We start from the raw sequence: 22,178 nt of genomic DNA, 5'->3' as shown, positions 1-22,178 counted from the left end.
GCGATGCTCAGATCTGATGCTCAGGATTTCAAACAGGTTTGATTTTCATCCGATCGATTGGGAGGAGGTCGTGAAGTGTTAATCGCTTGTCGTTACCCCGTGTATACTACACGATCCGAGACGCACGATTGAACCAAAACTCGGCCCGATCTCCAAAATAGTCGCACGAGTGAAAATCGTGTCAAAATCGGGCCAAAAATCGCACAGTGTATGCCCAGCTTAAAGCAGCATGAAGCTGTATAAAGCAGTATGACGACACTGGGTCTCGTTTATCAGACTGGATCTGTACGGATTTATTTATAAATCATTTGTGTGAGCGTTTATAGAAAAGAGTTGGGATTTGTGAAAATCCTGTGGATTTGGGAGGGGGGAAAAGTTTGCCTCCGACTCGTGCTCTTGAGTGTGATGTAAACCTCGACTCGATTAACTTCAGGACGGATTACTGCACTTTTCTATTCTGTACAGAATCTACTGTTGAAGATGAATTGTGTGGGTTTTATTTCGTCTACAGCGTTCAACAGACACTTATTTATTTATAACCTGAGTTTTGGTGAATGTTAACGTGGCCTGATGTAAAATTTAAACCCAGTGTAGTGAAGGTTGTGTGTTGTGTTTAATCCCATGGGAATAGATGTACAGGTTTTTACTAGGGCTGTAACGATACACCCAACTCACGATTCGATTCGTATCGCGATTTTTGACCCACGATTCGATACGCCCACGATTTTTTAAAAATGTTTTTTAAAGTAGTAAATTTGAATTATTAACATTTACTTACTTACATTAACTATTTAATAACCGATAATTCAGACCACTGCAGAGAATGAGTAATATGTATGCAAAAATGAACAAATGTATATCCAAAGATTGTTTTATTTCTCAAAATAATACTGTTGAGCCGGAAGCTCTGTTTGTTTCGGTTCTGAAAAAGTCATTTTTCCAAATCGTGTAAATCCGTTAAGATTTTTTTTTGGGGGTGTGGCTCTCTCACTGTCTCACTCTCATAGGACCAATGATTTTCTGTGATCGCGGAAAACAGATGGAAATTACGGAATTTTTATGGTGAAACATTGCTCGCGTGTCAAAATGTAACTGCCGCAGAAGGCTTCCGCCCAAGCAGACATGCCTTCAGTGTTGCCAGATATTGCTAACGTTTTCCACCCCAAAATATGTTCAAAACCAGCCAAAAAGCACCTAAACCCGCCCAATCTGGCAACACTGCATGCCTTTCCGGTCAAGTGATTGTGATTGGCTTGTGGCACACCTAGCCAGCCAATGAGCTGCTTGTTTACAGATTCGCTCCCCACGTCGCAACCCGAATGGCGACCGCTTAAAAGAAATGAATGCTCTGCCAGTGGCGAGTGTGGACGTTGCGTGACTCGCAGAAGATTGTCGCAGGTCGGCGAAAAAACGACTTACTAATAGATCTAAAAAAAAAAGTAATTTAAGTAAGTTTAAAATGTAATTTAAATAAAAAGTAAAGTATTCATAAATTGAAGTTTGGGAGCGCCTCTGTTTTTGGGCTGAGGAGATGTTTGAAAGGGTGTACCGCGATTCTGCCTTCTTGTATCGCGATACGGATCGTGGCTCTGCGTATCGCGATTTCGATACGCATATCGCTACAGCCCTAGTTTTTACACATTATGCTTTTATCAATAACGAGTCTGTCTCTTTCTCGAATGCAGCTTTTGAGAACGACTCTTTATTCGGTTCTGAAGCGTGTGCCATGTGTGTTCTTTCTCCGCAGTATGAAAGCGGCTCGGCCACCAACTACATCAGCAGGAACAAAGCGCGCAAGAAGCTGAGCCTGAGTCTGCCTGATTTCAGGTCAGTGCTGCAAAATCAGCAAAAGTCTTCGGCACCCTATTGTTTAAACTTTTATTATAGATTTCTGTTTTATGACTTCTACATTATCGAGTCACTACAAAAACATTTTAGAGTTCCAAACATTCGTTTTTGTTTTTTTCCCAGCACAAAATTAAATGTTACAGAAAAAAATGCTTGTATCTGAGCAGCATATTCCATAAGCGAGCAGTTTTATGATTTAAAAAAAGAAAACATAACGAAGGCTGCTGGGTTTTGGTGCAAAATGAAGAAGCGAGTGTGACAGTCAAAGTGTCCAGAAGAACTGTGGCTGGTTCTGGAAGACGCTCAGTAAAACCTACAGCTCATTTCCTTCCTTATAAAACTGCACTCATTGGACCTCAGACTACTATTTTTTTTTTAAGCAAAAGGTCGTCTCACACCAAATATTGACTTTGATTCATTTATTATGGCTTACTGTTTATAGCAGACCTGGGCATTTTCTGGCCCGCGGGCCGCATCCGGCCCTTTGGTTCATTCTGTCCGGCCCGCGTAAGGTTAATTAGAAATTACAAAATAAATGTATTTTCTAATTTTACCTCATGCATGGACTGAATGCGCATTGCTTTTATTTTGAAGTTGTGTTCAACAAAAACGCAACGCGCGCGACATGAACATGACATGAAATCCCATGAAACCTAATCCCGCGATAACTACTTCCGTAATTTGTCCAGACCAACCACAAACTTGTACGTCATCCTTCAAACGGTCCAGCCAATCACATAGTGTGACGTCACCAGCAGGCGCCGGAGCCCGAGCCGATCTGTAGATCTGATTCCTACACCGAATCGACACGGCATCATTATTATAATATGATGTATCTTGTTTGATATTTGGAGTAGAAAGACAATATTGTGATGTCTTTATTGTGTTTTGGGGTGAATGTGACTGAAAAAAAAAAGGTACAAACGTTCACATTTTGTTAAGCATTGTTTTGGGAAATTTGATTGAATAAATGACATTTTTTTTTTTTGTAAGGCAACCTCGTTTTTTCCCCCATACTCTTACCAGTCTTAGCAGCTTGTAAAAACAACGATATTGATTGCTTTATATAAAGAAATACAATTAATATTACGCAGAATTTTTAGTTCAGCCTTTTGGTCCGGCCCTCCACAAAATTTTCTGTTTCTCATGTGGCCCCATGGAAAAAATAATTGCCCACCCCTGGTTTATAGTATTTTTTTCTTTTTAATGTTGAAACATTTCATTATTTTTAAGCTGTTTTTGGTCAACAGCTTATTTCTTTACCTGTGCCTAAGACTTTTTTTACACAGTACGGTATCTTGTTGGTATTGTAATTGAGATGCTTATGATGACTTTCTGGGAAATATTTGCTTTTATAACACTGACTGATGAATATTCATTTGAAGAAGTCTATTACAGCAGGGCTTTTGTGGCGGAGTCTCTCAGCTTTGAATGACGATGTTTATTCTGTGCTCAGTGGCATGATCAGGGCTTTCCGCAAAGCACCGTGCTGTCACTCGCACACCAAAAAAACATCCTATTCGCCTCTGAAAATGAGTAATAACTACAGAAACAGGAAGATATTGTAATATATAGGTTGAGACTATCCTGGGACTCAACCCAGAAGTGAAAATAAAGGGTTTCGTTGCGTGCACTGAGTGCCATTCGTAACTGTACATAAAACCGTGTTCTAGGCGCTGGTCACTAGGTGGTGCTGTTGCGTGATTTTTGACCTCAGTTCTATTCCTGGCACTATACTGCAGGCTTGTGTGTGGCGTTTGCCTGTTGGGTTGCAGGTCTGTAGTTGACAGCTGTATTGCTAATATTCAAATTTCAACTGCTGCGTTGTTCAGTATTATGCTGTGCAGTAATACATACAGCCAACTTTATCCATGGGATAAAACATTTATTTTTTTCGCAGTCCGGTTTCCATCAAATCCTGCACTCTGATTGGCTGGCGAGCGGGTCCATATCCTACGGCACAGACCCTAGTTACGGACCCCGGTTACGGACCTGTGGCGACTCGCTCGTTCACGACAACAACAAACATCGTAGCAATTTTTGTCAACATTTATTTTCGCATTTCTCAGGAGAATAGCATTAATTTTACAGCATGGATAGCGATAACGACAGTGTTCACAGCGAAAGCGAGTTTTACTACCCTGAGGAAGAAGAAATAAAAGAAAACATTTCAGGAGAAAGCTAAAAACCTGTAACTGTTGCTAACGCCGAGCAAAAATATGGCTGAATCCTGAATGAGTCCTATGTGTATAAATAGGGGACTACATAGGCGGCAAAATGTAGTTTTGTCCTGCCATGGAAGTGCACTTGTATACCGAGGAGGAAGCCATTTGCATTACAGCCGTGAATGAGGATTCAAAATGGCGGCTCTGCTTGCTTTTCCCCTTTCGGGCGCTCTCGTTTTCTGTTAGAATTTGGTAAAGAAAAAAATAAATATATTATTTACCAGCTTAAGGTTGGTCTGTATGGTGAAATACCGTGACCTCGGCCTTGAATACTGACCTCGGCCCAGAGGACCTTGCTCAGTACTTTCAAGACCTCGGTCACGGTATTTCACGATACGGACCTCCCAGCTGGTAAATAACATATATGTATTCCATTCCCTTCTAGTGGGTTTACTGACAGCATGCAATATTGTCATCATATCGCTGATCCTCCATGTATTACGCCACTCTCGCCAATGGAGAATCAGCGTACGATATTGTTATAATATTGCACGTTGTCAAGACAACACGACGTCACACATCAGAACTCATGTGAAGATCCAATGACAAAACTTTGCACACAATCATTTCTTTGTTGGCTGGGAGAGTAGACGAGGCTAATTCAGTGCTCGGTTTAAGCACTAAATAAATAAACTGAAAACTGAAACTAAAGACGCGCTGAACACCTGAAAGCAGGCTTTTAGATAGAGGGGCGTCTGGGCGTCTTTTCGACGCCCTGTACTGAAAAAAACAAGAAATTGGACGCCCTACTTTTTAGTACGACGCCCTAAAGACGCCCTAATATTTCCGCCCGTGTTATGTCCGGTAACTTAGCTGAATATGTTAAAAAATCGCCGAGTCTGAGCTTTCCGAGGATCTACAAGCTTTGTTGACACCGCCATTTTGGAAATTTCAGAAGTCTCGCTTTGACAGCTGTCTTTCCCGAAGACGCCCAGGGTTACCATAGCAACAGCACGAGCCCAGAGTACAAAATATAGGCACCCGCCGCAGAGCTACAGAAACACGCGTTTCTATGGCTGCACTAATTTCAAAGTTGTGAGAGCCCTCGTTATAAATAAATGGGTTATTAAATAAATTTGGTGTACAAAGCACTTGTAATATGCGTTCCCAGAGCAGAGGGGGAAAAGATGTATGCCTAGGAGACACTGGCATAAATATCCAGACAATATAGCCGTAGACTATATTGCCGCAGCTAAATGTGGAATGTAGTCTATAGAAAACCGGCCTTACCTGACATGTTATTTATCCCGAATAAATCCTTTTAACAGTAAATAACACATTTTCATGCAGATTTTCCCAACATTACAGGCTACGTAGTGGAGAGTGTGGTAGTCGAGCCGGCGGGTAGTATTTCTAGTAGGCTAAACAATAATCAAATACGACACGTTCTAAAGGATGCTGGGATTCCAAAGAACGCACGTGAAAAGGACGAACACGTGGGATATTTGGTAAGGAAGATAGAAGATAGATTTTTCTGAGTTTTTTGGGCATGACAGGAAGAAAATGAAGAAAAGAGGAAGGCAAACAACGATTTCCAACTTCTTTCAGAAGAGAACTCATGTAAGTTTTTTTTTTTTCTTCTGTAACTGTTGATAGGCTTGGAATGTCAAAAAACTATCACAATCCCATAACTAGACAGCCAGGTTTCTTGCATGAATAAATAGGGATGACCGGGGTTGGTTGTCACAAGTTATGGTTGTCACATTCGTCATATCTCAGCCACCATAGGGCGCTGCTCAATTCCACCAAGATAGAAATGTTTAGAATTAGTACTGGGGTCATTCTACCTGAAAAGTTATTGTGTGTTGCATGCATTTCAAAGGTGAGAACAATTTGAAGGTTTTTCATACCTAAATGTAAATTTTTAGTACCTTGGTTTTTACCTTCTAGCTTTGTAATTAATGGGTTTCCCCCAGTCCAGCCTTACTATTGATACAAGAATGTTGTAACAAAGGCAAAAACACTTGGCTGTATTGCTCAAAATTTGCTGTCAAAATGAAGGAAATAGCATTTGAGAGCATTAGAAATTTCAAAATTTTCCGGGGGAGTACCCCCGGAACCCCCTAAAACACTCGTGCCAGCGGCGCTCAACGCGCCGCTACACCTCGCCACATACAGTGACACCTGCAAAAAAGTTAGACTCCCTAAAAAAAAATCCTGCCTAAAAGCCTGCCTGAAAGGCTACCAAAACTTCATTATATATTTTTCACGCATATTTACAAGGGAAAAACATATCAACGGAAATCGAAAAACTGGAAAAGAGACACATCGGAGATGTAAAACTTCTGCCCTAGCGAGTGACTGTGACCGTTTGTTCACAAACATGGCCGCGAGGTTTTACTTCGTTAAAAGCTGAAGATGTAAAGAGAAAGATGCGCTGAACACCCGAAAGGCTACCAAAACTTTACCGGATATTCTTCACGCATTTAATCTTCCATATTAAATTTATGGAAAAACTGGAAAAGACACGTCGGAGACGTAAAACTTCTGCGCAAGTGAGTGACTGACAGTTTGTTCACAAACATGGCCGCGAGGTTTGCTTCATTAAAAGCTGAAGACTTAAAGAGACAGACGCGCTGAACACCCGAAAGGCTACCAATACGTCACTGGATATTCTTTCCGCATATTCGAAGACGCTGATTTTAATTTTGTACATACAGTGGTGCTTGAAAGTTTGTGAACCCTTTAGAATTTTCTATATTTCTGCATAAATATGACCGAAAACATCATCAGATTTTCACACAAGTCCTAAAAGTAGATAAAGAGAACCCAGTTAAACAAATGAGACAAAAATATTATACTCGGTCATTTATTTATTGAGGAAAATGATCCAATATTGCATATCTGTGAGTGGCAAAAGTATGTGAACCTTTGCTTTCAGTATCTGGTGTGACCCCCTTGTGCAGCAATAACTGCAACTAAACGTTTCCGGTAACTGTTGATCAGTCCTGCACACCGGCTTGGAGGAATTTTAGCCCGTTCCTCCGTACAGAACAGCTTCAACTCTGGGATGTTGGTGGGTTTCCTCACATGAACTGCTCGCTTCAGGTCCTTCTGCAACATTTCAGTTGGATTAAGGTCAGGACTTTGACTTGGCCATTCCAAAACATTAACTTTATTCTTCTATAACCATTCTTTGGAAGAATGACTTGTGTGCTTAGGGTCGTTGTCTTGCTGCATGACCCACCTTCTCTTGAGATTCAGTTCATGGACAGATGTCCTGACATTTTCCTTTAGAATTCACTGGTATAATTCAGAATTCATTGTTCCGTCAATGAGGGCAAGCCGTCCTGGCCCAGATGCAGCAAAACAGACCCAAACCATGATACTACCACCACCATGTTTCACAGATGGGATAAGGTTCTTATGCTGGAATGCAATGTTTTCCTTTCTCCAAACATAACGCTTCTCATTTAAACCAAAAAGTTCTATTTTGGTCTCATCCATCCACAAAACATTCCAATAGCCTTCTGGCTTGTCCACGTGATTTTTAGCAAACTGCAGATGAGCAGCAATGTTCTTTTTGGAGAGCAGTGGCTTTCTCCTTGCAGCCCTGCCATGCACACCATTGTTGTTCAGTGTTCTCCTGATGGTGGACTCATGAACATTTAACATTAGCCAATGTGAGAGAGGCCTTCAGTTGCTTAGAAGTTACCCTGGGGTCCTTTGTGACCTCGCCGACTATTACACGCCTTGCTCTTGGAGTGATCTTTGTTGGTCGACCACTCCTGGGGAGGGGAACAATGGTCTTGAATTTCCTCCATTTGTACACAATCTGTCTGACTGTGGATTGGTGGAGTCCAAACTCTTTAGAGATGGTTTTGTAACCTTTTCCAGCCTGATGAGCATCAACAACGCTTTTTCTGAGGTCCTCAGAAATCTCCTTTGTTCGTGCCATGATACACTTCCACAAACATGTGTTGTGAAGATCAGACTTTGATAGATCCCTGTTCTTGAAATAAAACAGGGTGCCCACTCACACCTGAGTGTCATTCCACTGACTGAAAACACCTGACTCTAATTTCACCTTCAAATTAACTGCTAATCCTAGAGGTTCACATACTTTTGCCACTCACAGATATGTAATATTGGATCATTTTCCTCAATAAATAAATGACCAAGTATAATATTTTTGTCTCATTTGTTTAACTGGGTTCTCTTTATCTACTTTTAGGACTTGTGTGAAAATCTGATGATGTTTTAGGTCGTATTTATGCAGAAATATAGAAAATTCTAAAGGGTTCACAAACTTTCAAGCACCACTGTATGTATATATTTTATTTTACATTTATTCAAGCATTATATAATTTTAATATATTATTATTGTAATTAAGGGTGTAGTTTTCTTTATATTTTAATTTTAAGCTTCATGTAAATTAATTCTGAAAAACCCATTTGGGAGAATTAATAAAGGTGTATTGTGTTGTATATTTACAAGAGAAAAACAGACCAACAGACATCAAAAAAACAATTTTTTCAATATTATTATCAAAATATTATTATTAAAGTTCTACTTGGAGGTGAGGAAAAGTGACGGAGACTTTTACAAGAGGACTTCACTCAGCAAAGCCGTTTTGTTTTCAACAACTGCAATGTAATAATAATAATAAGTACAATTTATATAGCGTCTTTCTCAAAACCCAAGGTCGCTTTAGAATTATAGGAAACAAAAATAAATAAATAGAAAGTCCAACAAATAAAGGTCAGGATGTCATTCCAATGGTGTAGCAGCCACAGTCGCACCAAAAAGTGCACGAAAACAAGTCCCGCACAGCCGCCGCGCCGCCGCCAGGCAACATCGCTCGGAGCACCGCGCCATGGATCCAAAAAGCAAGCACAGAAGCACCGCCACGCAGAGCGCCGGTACGTCCCAAACTGCCTGCACAGCTGCTGCGACGTCACCGAGCAACATCGCTCGGAACATCATGCCAAGCACTAAAGCACCGCTGCACAGAGCGCTGGACAACCATGATGTTAAAATGAGCAACGAGCTCACAGCAGTCCATAGCGAGGAGCACGGGTATCACCCACAGCGAACCAAGGCCTGGAGGGAACCGATGCCCAAAACTGGGTCCGGAGCTGCACCACAACCGGCGGACAAAAACACTCAAACATCAAACTACACACACACACACAATAAATAAATAACTATGACCAAAAGTAACTTTGAACTTGAACTGTCAAGTTCATACACACGTGTATGTATTATAATAATAATAATAATAATAATATTGGCTGGCTTTTTTTTTCCGTTGTATATCAGATATATTCCATTCAGCTACTCATCTTCGACTCGTTCACTATCATGCTAGCTGAATGGAGTAAATCTCACTCAACACCAGCCAATATTATTTAAATATTTCTCTGAAGTGACTGTTTCCAGTGTTTTCATTTCAAATCTAATTTTACCCTTTAAATTTTGCCCCTTGCATATTTGACAAGGTATAAAAGAGCAAATTTAATCATGTTGAACTGTGCCTAAATCAGCCCGAGATGCCACCAGCATGCACCATTTGAAGTCTCGAATTTCAAAATTTTCAAGGGGGAGCATGTCCCCGGACCCCCTAGCAGCTGGCCCTTATGGGCTCGGCTCCACATTACATGGATGCAAACGGCGCGCCTTTTGGCGGATGCCGCCTTTTTCACGGCTGTCTGGGGGACTTGTAAATCGCGCAGATCTGATGAGTTTTTTTTTTTTTTTGGGGGGGGGGGGGGTGTTGGAGTGTCTGATTATAATTTCATCAAAGTAAATTCTGTATTAAAATGACTAAATAAGCAAATGGCGTTACAGTCCATGAAACATAGGAAGTATAAGTATGAGAAGAAAACAGTAAATCAGAAAGCTGCGCACGTAAAGCCAATGACGTTAGCCTGGCAAGCCGACGGGTGTGGGAGGAACAATCCACTGTCTTTCAAACTGTCTCTGTGCGTATAGGCCAACGCTCTGACCAATCAGCGCAACAGTGACTGTGACGTAGTCAGAGCGACAGAAAGCAGTGGGGGAGACCTTGAAATAAATAATTTTTAAAAATGCGTATTAATTAATAAACAGGTTCTAGATATTAAGAAGTTTGGAGATAATGACCACAAGTTTGGAGTCTGTACCACATACTTAACATACACTCTTATTTTTTTCAAGTGTTTTTCAAGGGTTTGCTTAAACTGTTTGAGAGTTTTTATTTAGTGGTGTTTGGTGAAATAATTTCCCTTAAATTTAAAATAACGGGAAAATAAGAAACAATCAAAAAGTAATGTTTCAAAGCTGTTTATTAATTCTTCGTACTGCACAAACTAGCCCCATCCTTTTGGCTACGAGCGGAGCCAGCTGGTAGATCAGACTTTTGCCATAGCCGGTCGGCAAAACAGCGAAAACGTCCTTCTTGAAAAGGAATGAGCGGAGAGCCTCTTCCTGCTCATGTTTCAACGAAAACTCCAAGTCTAATTCTTCTAAAACTGATTCCAAAGCGGAGTCAAACGCGCGCTGTTCACTAGCCGTAGTCGTCTTTCCTGTTGCGCTTTCTCCAGCGTCACGCAGCCTTGTCGTCACTCCTGCAAAAGCCCGCCCAAAGAATCCAAACAAAAACCTTGCATTGTGATTGGCGGGCACGATTTGATGCCCGGGGTGTTTTTGTTTATATGGTGCGAGGCTAGACCCACTCGTAGGCAAAAATATTTTTGGCCGCTAGGCGGGTGAGTCTAGTTTACTAGGCTACAATTTAGGGCTGCACGATTATGGAAAAAATGATAATCACGATTATCTTGTTCAAAATTGTAATCGCGATTATTAAATCACGATTATTCTTGATGTTAGGGAAATCACTTAAATTTTATTTCACTATATTCAAACAAACAATATGAACAGCTTTCAGTGCAGAATGAAATTTAAAAGAGAAATTCTGATTTCCAAATGACAAATAAATGAAATTTATCCAAGAAATTACCAAAGGATGAAGGAACTGAAAATTCAGTTGCAACAGTTACATAGCATTATACTGAGGCCTACAAGTTTTTAGCTAGAAAGAGCAGCCTATCAACATGCTCTGGCTTTAAACATGAGCAAAGGCAGGTCACAACATTGCCTCCAGTGCTAAATAGTCTGTTGTTCCGACATAGTTAGCTTTTCTCTCTCACCTCAATCTGTTACCTACTCTCACGCTATCACCCCTTGAAGAAGATACCGCTGCACTGAAGCTCTGCGCACTTGGCCAGTGTTGCCAGATGCTGCTGACGTTTTCCAGCCCAAAGTATGTTCAAAACCCGCCAAAATGCACTTATTACCGCCCAATCTGGCAACACTGCAATTGGCTTGCTTGCTTATTTAGGCGGAGTAATGAAACCTTACATGCGTCGGTTCGCCCCCTAATGGTTTGGCGGAGTACTGGTCAAAAAGTGCTTGATCAGATATGCAGCAGAGCTCGCATTTTAAGGCCCGGTCCCACTGGCTGATGGACACAAAATGTATGCAAAAAGGACACAGCGGACGAGCAAAATTTCGGGGGTGGCTCTGTCCGTTTTCATCCGCTCCAGAAATGGACAAAATTGGCGAAAATTTGCGAAAACAGAACGGAAAAGAACGGACGTGGGTAGTATTTAGCGGGGATGTTAAACGCATGTTCATAGGAAGCCTAGCGGATGAAAGCGGATGGAAGTGGATGACAGCTCCGAAGGGGTTACCGGTGATAACTGAGAAGCGGACGCATAGCAGAAAGAGCGGATGCATAGCAGATGAAGGGGATGCATCACGTACGCCTAACGGAAACAAAGGGGATGTTGCGCGGATGTATATCGGATGCAGACCGTTCACTGCGCATGCGGGGGGTATGAATTGCGTCTGCTCCGCGGATATAAAGGGATGCAGCACGCACGCCGTCAGCATAAAGCGGAAAGACGTGCTGGCGGCTACATCGATACATCTCTACTACTAGATGATTTTCTCCCCCTTTTTATACAAAATATCCATTGTCCGCTAGGTGTCCTTCTACATACTCTAGACATACTCCAGACATCCTAAATATACGAGATACATCCCAGATATAAACGCTTTGTCCGTTTTGAATACTTTATATACGAGATGCATACGCTTACATCCTTTCTATTTCCGTGCTACTAACGATGAATAGACGTTTCATGTACCTTATCTTTCCTCCCTCTTTCCGTTTTCAGCTGCAGCGGATGTGAGTTGCGAGGATGCCCAGAGGATGCAGAGAGGATAACAGACATAGAACGTTTGTTGCTCGTATATGTCGCAGATTTACATCGTACACGGCGGAAAGTTCATCCGTTCTAAAAGTTTTGTGCATCTCAAAACTTTTTGCGCGGATGAAATCACAGTGGACGGATGCTCGATGGATAGAGCGTATGAAGCATGTATGCAATGAGTACACAACGGATGCATAGCGTTTTCCAACGGATGACAAAGATTTTTTTACGTTTTACATCCTCTTTGCATCCGTAAGTGCAGTGGGACCGGGCCTTTAAATGGAAATAAATTGCGATTTTCATTTAATTTAATCGTGGCAGCCAAAATCGCGATTTTCAATTAAATTCGATTAATTGTGCAGCCCTACTACAATTACGTAACTTACGTTGGACTGATGGAAATCCTTGCGCGTGCAGTGAAGTGCAGCCAGCAGCAGATAATGGCGCGCAGCCAATTGGCTTTACATGCGCAGCTTTCTGATTTACTGTTTTCTTCTCATACTTGTACTTCCTATGTTTCATGGACTGTAACGGCATTTGCTTATTTAGTAATTTTAATACAGAATTTACTTTGATGAAATTATAATCAGACACTCCAACGTGCCCCCCCCCCAAAAAGAAACCTCATCGGATCTGCGCGATTCACACAAGTCCCCCAGACAACCGTGAAAAAGGCGGCATCCGCCAAAAGGCGCGCCGTTCGCATCCATGACATTAGTAGCACCGCTCTGATATATATATATATTTTTTTTCCCCTGGGGAAAGCCCTGATGATGATGGTTTTCGATTTCGATCTCTCTTTACAGACGATTGTGCATCTTGAAAGGAATTTACCCTCATGAACCCAAACACAAGAAGAAGGTCAACAAGGGCTCCACGGCCCAGAGGACCTTCTACCTGCTCAAAGACATCCGCTTCCTCTTGCACGAGCCCATCATCAACAAGTTCCGGGAGTACAAGGTGAGCATGATCTCTGCAGCCCGAACCGCTGTGGGTTCGAGTACAAGAAGAAAGGATTGAAACATCTGCAGTGCTGTTATTGTTGATTGATTAATTTTATTTATTTTCCGAAACACATCCTAATCCTCATACAACCGCATTTTGCCAGCGATGAGTTAAATCTTGTGGTATAAGAGGAGTAAAAAGCTCCGAGACGTGCTGCTGTTATTGGAGAATAATCCAATTTTATTTGAATATCCAGATATAATTCAGGTTTCTCATTGTCCTCATCCTGATGTGTTTCTCTTCTCTGTTAGATATTCGTGCGTAAGCTGCGGAAAGCGTACGGGAAGGCAGAGTGGGGCTCCGTCGAGAGGCTGAAAGACAACAAACCCGCATACAAACTGGACCACATCATAAAGGAGAGGTGAGGCAGGAGGATATGGAATCAATTTTGTGCCAAAATGTTCATACAATACTTTTGAAATATCAGACAAAAACGACAAATCAAAATACAAAAAAAAAAAGTCAATTTTTTTAGACTGGCAAACAAATAATTCGTGTAATCGTGCAAAATATCAGTCTGTTACTCTTCAGAAACCTTTTATTTTTGTTCCGCGTCTTTCTCAGTTTTGTTTGGCGTCATTTATTTTGGTTGTGATTCCAGCTTTCTCGTTTGCGCTCCCTGACTTTTTGCTTGCAGTTTTGGCACAAACTTCACGTGTGGGCGGGCTGTCCAGGAACGCATTCCCATTGGCTAACTTGTGTTTGACTGACAGCTACGCTCAGCCATTCCCTCCTCGGATTCTGGCGGACTGTTTGATGAGCAGTGATGGGAATAACGGCGTTAGAATAAACGGCGTTACTAATGGCGTTACTTTTTTTAGTAACGAGTAATCTACCTAATTACTTTTTACATCGTTATAACGCCGTTCCCGTTACTTACAATAAAATACTATGCGTTACTTTATTAAAGCTGTTCTCATCTGGCACGCTGCTCGTTCAGCCTTTCTTTACTCTGCTTTCGTGTGGGGCGGGGAGACACGAGACAACGGCATAGTCAGCCAATCAGAGTAGATTTGGACAACATATGTAGGTAGGCCACGCCTACTGCACTACTGCGCGCTCTTTCAATCGGAAGACACAGCGATGGCGAGCGGTCAGCCCAGCACTGCGCTTTCACATTGGAAATACAGACAGGACTTTTCATTACTTGAAATAAAAGGCAAGAGTGTTTACGTGCAATGCACATTATGTCGAGGAACAAAGCGTTTGTCCTCGTCAGTGGCCAGTAATTAGTAACATAATTTTAATAACTGCAAAAATATATTACATTTGATAGATGTCTTCTCACATTGTCCCACAAAAATATTAATATAGTGTAGATAACGTTACTAATTGGTTCTGTTAAGTGTCCATTTCAGTCATTAAACACATTTAACATTCACTTTTATTATGATTACACTAATTGAATTTGATTTTTTTTGAGGGGGAACAAAATGTAACGGAATAATTACTTTCCCTGGTAATTAGTTACTTTTATGACAAAGTAACTCCGTTACTAACTCAGTTACTTTTTGGTAAAAGTAACTAGTAACTATAACTAATTACTTTTTGAAAGTAACGTGCCCAACACTGTATGACGAGTGACCGATCCATTGACGGTAAACAAGGATGGAGTGGACTTCAGTGGCAACTATGATATTGAATTTACACTTTGTTGAATTAATTCAATATCATAGTCGCCACTGAAGTCCACTCGATCCTTGTGTACCGTCAATGGATCGGTCACTCGTCAAACAGTCCGCCAGAATCCGAGGAGGGAATGGTCGCAACAGCCTCCGGGGGAATGGCTGAACGTAGCTGTCAGTCAAACACAAGTTACCCAATGGGAATGCGTTCCTGGACAGCCCACCCACACGTCAAGTTTGTGCCAAAACTGCAAGCAAAAAGTCAGGGAGCGCAAACGAGAAAGCTGGAATCGCAACCAAAATAAATTACGTCAAACAAAACTGAGAAAGACGCGGAACAAAAATAAAAGGTTTCTGAAGAGTAATAGACTGATATTTTGCACGATTACACGAATAATTTGTTTGCCAGTCTAAAAAAATTGACTTTTTTTGTATTTTGATTTGTTGTTTTTGTTTGATATTTCAAAAGTATTGTATGAACATTTTGGCACAAAATTGATTCCATAGGAGGACGCAGTACCGCGTCTCAACAGCAGAGGGTGATTACATTACATCGCATCGCTTGCACCTTTTTCAACATGATGCACAATGTTGACAGCTGTGATTGTTCTGACAGGTATCCAACGTTCATCGATGCGCTGCGCGACGTAGACGACTCTCTGTCCATGTGTTTCCTGTTCTCTACGTTCGCACGCACCGGGAAGTGCCACGTGCAGGTGATCCAGCTGTGCCGCAGACTCACTGTCGAGTGGATGAACTACATCATCACCTCACGCTCGCTTAAGAAGGTCGGTGATCACATTCGGTGATGATTATTACTGAATCATTACTAGGAACTAGACCAAAGGGGATATACACTCGCCGGCCACTTTATTAGGAACACTCGTCCATCTGCTGTTCGATGCGGTTCTCTAATCAGCCGATCATTTGATGCATAAAATCGCGCAGATACAAATCAAGAGCTTCAGTTAACGTTCAGACATCAGAACGGGAAAAATCGTGATCTCAAAGCGTGACTTTCTTTCACTGTGGCGTAGGTGTTGCAACACCTTTATGATCTCCTGGGGTTTTCACACGCAAACAACGGTCTCTAGAGTTTACACAGAATGGTGCGAAAAACAAAAACCATTGAGTTGCGTGAGCGACAGTTCTGTGGGTGGAAATGCCTTTAACTTTCTTTTTAATTATAAAGCGCATTTATATGTAGTGGCGGCACGGTGGTGTAGTGGTTAGCGCTGTCACCTCACAGCAAGAAGGTCCGGGTTCGAGCCCCGTGGCCGGCGAGGGCCTTTCTGTGCGGAGTTTGCATGTTCTCCCCGTGTCCGCGTGGGTTTCCTCCGAGTGCTCCGGTTTCCCCCACAGTCCAAAGACATGCAGGTTAGGTTAACTGGTGACTCTAAATTGACCGTAGGTGTGAATGTGAGTGTGAATGGTTGTCTGTGTCTATGTGTCAGCCCTGTGATGACCTGGCGACTTGTCCAGGGTGTACCCCGCCTTTCGCCCGTAGTCAGCTGGGATAGGCTCCAGCTTGCCTGCGACCCTGTAGAACAGGATAAAGCGGATAGAGATAATGAGATATGTAGTACTGTAGAGTGCTTGACGAAATACTATAAAAGATCCGATGAAATATATCTTAAAAAGTTATGTGAAAAAAAAAATAAAGCTATATGGAAGAGACTAGAATGCCTTTTATTGTCACTGCACAAATGTACAACGAAATGTAGTTCATCGTAAGAGAGCAAAGTGGTGGTGGCGGCGTGCGTACGTACGTGTGCCGCCACTCTTTGGCACTTCAACTCAAGGCTGTCGCATATTAACCTTACTGCATGTCTTTGAACTCTGCATGGGTTTTTTGTTTGTTTGTTTTTTTCCAGCTGTGAATTTTTGCTATTTTTAGTAAACGCCTAATTATACAAAATTCTGAAAATATAGACAAAGTTTCAGAAAGACACACACATCGTTGTTTGCCAATGATATTTGTGAAATAAAAGGCTACATGCTATTTAAACTCTCGCGGTTACCAGAGGACTAGCCCTCCCACTGTAACCCTAGCCATGTAATAGGCGAGAAGCCAAGGACTACGGAAACGGAGATCGGCGCCGCCCTATGCGCCACATGGCATGGGAAGGACTTTGATTTGATTTTATATTATTTAAAAAAATTATGAAACCAATAATTAAAAAAAAAAAACTTCCAGAAAGACTTGTTGCCAACAAGTAATTCTAACTTTTCTTACTAAATAGATGTCTTTTAAGTGTTTCTTAAAGTGCTGATGACACGTTTTTGACATCTTTGACGATGTTTTATAACATAAGTAATTCCCGATGATCCATATATTAATTCATGAAGGCGCCTATTTTACAAGTTATGATGATAAACGCGGCTATTTGGGCAAATTTGACGGGGCTGCAGCACCCAGGAGACGAAGGAGGAGGAGGGGCTATATGACGTCAGCGAAAGAACCTTCCTCCTAACTTACCAGTTTGTTGTTGATGCGACAGGTGTTCAGTTTGTCATTATTAGTATTATTATTATACATTATTATATATATATAGTTATTATGCCTTCGCGTTGTGTTGCCGGCTTTTGCTCCAAAACCCACAAGGATGGGGTAAGTTTATTCAAGTTTCCCAGAGATCCTGAGCTGCATGCGAAGTGGGTGAAGCAAGTCAGGCGCACTCGTGACAAGTGGAAGCCCTCACCAACATCCGTCCTGTGCTCTGAACACTTCGATTTGGATTGTTTTGACACCCTTCCCAGCTTAAAAGAATCTCTTGGGTGTTCAGTTCAGCACAAACGTGTGTTACTACCATCAGCAGTGCCTACACAGTGTTGCCAGATTGGGAGGTTTCCCGCCCAGTTGGGCGGTTTCAAGTGCATTTTGGTGGGTTTTGAACATATTTTGGGCTGGAAAACGTCAGCAGTATCTGTTGACTGTAGCTGTTGCCAGATACTGCTGAAGTTTTCCAGCCCAAAATATGTTCAAAACCCACCAAAATGCACTTGAAACCTCCCAATCTGGCAACACTGCCAGTATTCCGGAGGGGGTCTACTAGTAACTATGCCGGATCCAAAGACAGTCCTCCTGTCAGAACATGTGTTGTGAAACGACATAAGATAAAGGTACGTAGAGCTATAGATTCTACATGATAATCATAAATGTAATCATAAAGTCGGCGTGATATCAGTCATGTATTTGCTTGTGAAAGCTTGCGGCTTTCATGTAACTGCCGCCTAGCAACGAGAGGCAAAGGGTAAAGAGGGTAGGCTATCATAGATTCTATTCGGAAGAGATCAACACAATTCTAGACTCCCAGAAGAGGAAGAGCTAGCACTAGAGAGTTCGCCGGCGTTTTCATGCGCCATTTCCATTGAGTAGAACCAGAGTAGAACAGCCAGTGAACCGCAGCGTGTTCTCCCGCTGACGTCACAGCATGGCCGCGAGCCACGGACCCAGTTTTCTTGCGCTGTGCAATTAAAAGTTGGATATTTGCGTAACAACAGCTTCTTTTCACGTAATTATAACAGAAATCTAACATGTTTGCCATGTTGTATAGTTTATTTAAGAAATTGCATAGAGTCATGTTCGTGTCATCAGCACTTTAAACAAGTCAAAGTCAGTTTCAAAATGAAGAGCATCTGGTAGTTCGTTCCACAGTGTTGGTGGTGAGTGAGAAAAACTTCGAGCACCAAATCTCATCCGCTTTAATTTTGGAGCTTTGAGGTAGCGCTTGTTGTCGGCTCCAGTTCCCTTGTTACAGCGCTTGCAAATAAGTTCCATAAGGTAAGTGGGAGCCATGGATGCACTCGAGAGTTAGCAGTAAGATCCATCGGGTTTTTTTTTTTAAGCCGTGAATTTTTTTTTTTTTTGCTATTTTTAATAAACGCCTTGTTGATAAGACAGGTCGGAGGAAAATGGCCAGATTGGTTTGAGCTTTTTTGCCAGGAAGGATATAGTAACGCATATAATCACTCTTTACAACCGCAGTGAGCAGAAAAGCATCTCAGCATGCAACAGAAAACAGAAGATCACACTGGGTTCCAGTCCAAGAACAGGAATCTTACCTTGTGTCTGAAATCGCTCACTCATTCACTACTCCATACTCACTATATAGGGGATTACTATAGAGAGGACTATATAGTGAGGTCATTGGTAAAATGAAAACTCGCTTTCGGACACTACTCCATCGCGCCGTTATTTACGTCACTGCTGTCGCACAATTAAAACGTGCCAGATCACCCGGCTGGTGGGTTTTCAAAATAATAAACACGTGCATGTATTTTTATGATAAATCCATATTATACTGAGCGCATTTCCAACATTAATCAATACGGAGTAGCTGCATCTTTCAGTTCTTTTAAATCAAGGCTGAATACTTTTTCTTCTTTGCCGCTGCCTTTTATTAAATCAAATTTGAGGCTTTTAATTTGATTTCTTTCAGCACGACCACAATGCATGATGGTTAGTGACCACAAACCATATTGCTTTGGTTAGTGACCATCGGTTGTACACTACTTTTCGTGATGCATTGTGGGATACTTTGAGTGCACTAAGGTTTCGGACAGCACTACAAAATGGCGTCCTCACCATATAGTGCCCTATATAGTGAGTAGGGAGCGATTTTGGACACAGGGTAGAGTTTGGTGATTAGATTTCAAAGGTCACGGTGTCCTCATGTACAGATGTACATTATTTTTTATTTTATTTTATTAAGCTTCCACCTCAGATACAATAAACAAACACATAATAAATGAATAAATAAATGGTGGGGGTCATGCAACAGAGCTAGGCTCCAATAACAGTATGCCCTATTATTATTATAATAATAATAATTAGTTACATGTCGGTCCTGGGATCGAGATGCTGACCTCTTCTGCTCCTCGGACCTGCCTGATCCATCCTGGTGCCCTGTGTCTGGTTGGAGTTTCATCGGATCGCTCCTGTGAAGGACGGCCCCATGTGGACAGTTGGGGGTTGCGCCTGGAGGACGCTCTGGACTCTTGCAGTGGTGCTTTTGTGGCTGGGGACTGCAGTTGACTTGCTGACTTTGGGACTGTGGATGTCGTGAACGGTTTTGCGCTCGGGTTTCCGTCGGTGGGGGGTTTATAGCATCAACGAAACTGACTTCATGTTAAAACTGTTAATGTTATAGGTCATGTTGTCTGTTGTTGCCCAAACGAGGATGGGTTCCCTTTTGAGTCTGGTTCCTCTCGAGGTTTCTTCCTCATGTCGTCTGAGGGAGTTTTTCCTTGCCACCGTCGCGCTCATTGGGGATAGATTAGGGATAAAATCAGCTCATGTTTAAAGTCGTTCAAATCTGTAAAGCTGCTTTGCGACAATGTTTATTGTTAAAAGCGCTGTACAAATAAACTTGACTTGACTTAATAATAGTAATAATAATAAAAAAGGGGGGAGGGAAAAGATGCATATACATATAAATAAAACTAAATAATAAATATATCATCATCACAATAAATAAATAAAACTAAAAAATATTAATCTTTACTTAATTGATATTCAAAATCCCATTCAGCAGAAGCCTAAAAATATTCGCCTCACAGAAACGTGCTTGTGGATACCGCAAATTAAAATCTATTCTAAAAATCTCATAACAAAAGAATATAAAATTTACAATTATCATATTCCAATTACTATGGCCTAATATCGTTTATAATATTATTTATACTTAAAAACTGACTGATGTCTACAGGTTTGTCCAAGTTAAATATAAGACTTTTTTTAAGACTTTTTCATACCATGTTCCAAAAAAAATTAAGACCACATCTAAAGTCACGCAAAAACGTACTCTTTTGAAAAAAAAAAAAACCCTATATAATTTAATGTAACTTATTGTTCTTGTAAACATTCACCAGAAAACACTATTCTAGTAGAAGTACTTCATTTCTTTTCCTTGACAGGCATTCACACACTCAGAACACAATATAAGGATAAACTTGTAACGGTGTTACTTTTCCACTACCCTTTTTCAGTGGTGGCCCTTTTCCACTACCCTTTTTCAGCTCACTTCAGCCCGACACGGCTCGCGTTTCGACTACCAAAAACCAGCACGACTCAGCTCGCTTCAGCCCTGCTTAGCCCCTAAAACTCGCACCGTTTTGGAGTGGGGCTGAAGCGAGCCAAACCGTGCCGAGTGAGGCTGGGGGCGTGAGCAGACACTCCCCTGTGCACTGATTGGTGAGGAGGAGTGTCCTCACATGCCCACACACGCCCCGCGAGCGCGCTGGGATCTGTAAACACCGCAAACCCGGAAGAAGAATAATTACGAATTACGAGAATTTCTGAAGTCTTATGCGCCTCGCCTCATCTATACGCTCTTGCCAGTATCTGTCCGCGTTGTCGGTGACAACAAGCCACAGCACCAAGACCAGCAACACTAACGACTCCATGTCCTCCATGTTTATTGTTTACTATTCGGGTCGTGAGACTACCGCTTAAAAGATCACTGATGTCACTGTTTGCGCTGCTTAACGACATCACCTGACGTCCACCCACTTTCGCTAACTCCACCCAATGTGTCCACCCACTTCCAGCCAGCACGGTTCAGCGCGGTTGTAGTCGAAATGCAACTCCAACAGCCCCACTCAGCTCAACTCAGCACGGCACGGCTCAGCCCGACTCAGCCGCGTTTGTAGTGGAAAAGCGGCATATGTGACAATCAGAATGCGGTCACAACGTTTGAATCCAATGTGAAAATGTAAATGAAGTCACACACACACAATCCAGTGCAACAGTTTTTTTTTTTTTAATTATTATTTTCTCTGCTTGGGGAGTCACATTGTAAGCAGAATTGTTCAATTCCATCTTTGGTCAAACAACAATGCAGAAAACAACAGTTAAACAATGTGAATGCACGTACACCTGAAACTCCGGCTCACTCACTTGAAAGGTACGCTCACTTGCACTTCTTAAAACACTTGGAACGATACCCACACGCAAACAATACTATTCTCTCACATGCACGCAATAGTATGAGGGGCCATACAAGACATTATCCATACTGGCCCTTTTACATGCATATATACTCGCTCTCTCACATTCTCACTCTCACATGCATATATTGTTATTTGCACATACATACATTCTCGCTCTCACATACATACATATATACTCACTCTCACATACATACATACATTCTCACATACATACATATACTCACTCTCACATACATACATTCTCACAGACATACATATACTCACTCTCACATACATACATTCTCACAGACATACATATACTCACTCTCACATACATACATTC

The 22,178-nt window shown here is 41.7% G+C and overlaps 1 protein-coding gene across 1 annotated transcript in view; it reads left to right on the top strand.

Moving 5' to 3' along the window:
- The window catches only part of pes (pescadillo), an 83,270-nt gene that overhangs the window by 2,568 nt on the left and 58,524 nt on the right, over positions 1 to 22,178 (top strand). The window contains exons 2-5 of the mRNA XM_060907427.1: positions 1,748 to 1,827; positions 13,079 to 13,232; positions 13,529 to 13,638; positions 15,519 to 15,690. Of these exons, the coding sequence (XP_060763410.1) occupies positions 1,748 to 1,827; positions 13,079 to 13,232; positions 13,529 to 13,638; positions 15,519 to 15,690 (516 nt within the window). The remainder of the gene's footprint in view (positions 1 to 1,747; positions 1,828 to 13,078; positions 13,233 to 13,528; positions 13,639 to 15,518; positions 15,691 to 22,178) is intronic.

Source organism: Neoarius graeffei, chromosome 24, assembly GCF_027579695.1.
Source record: "Neoarius graeffei isolate fNeoGra1 chromosome 24, fNeoGra1.pri, whole genome shotgun sequence".
Classification (NCBI taxonomy): Eukaryota; Metazoa; Chordata; class Actinopteri; order Siluriformes; family Ariidae; genus Neoarius; species Neoarius graeffei.
This window is presented reverse-complemented; position numbering and strand designations above follow the sequence as displayed.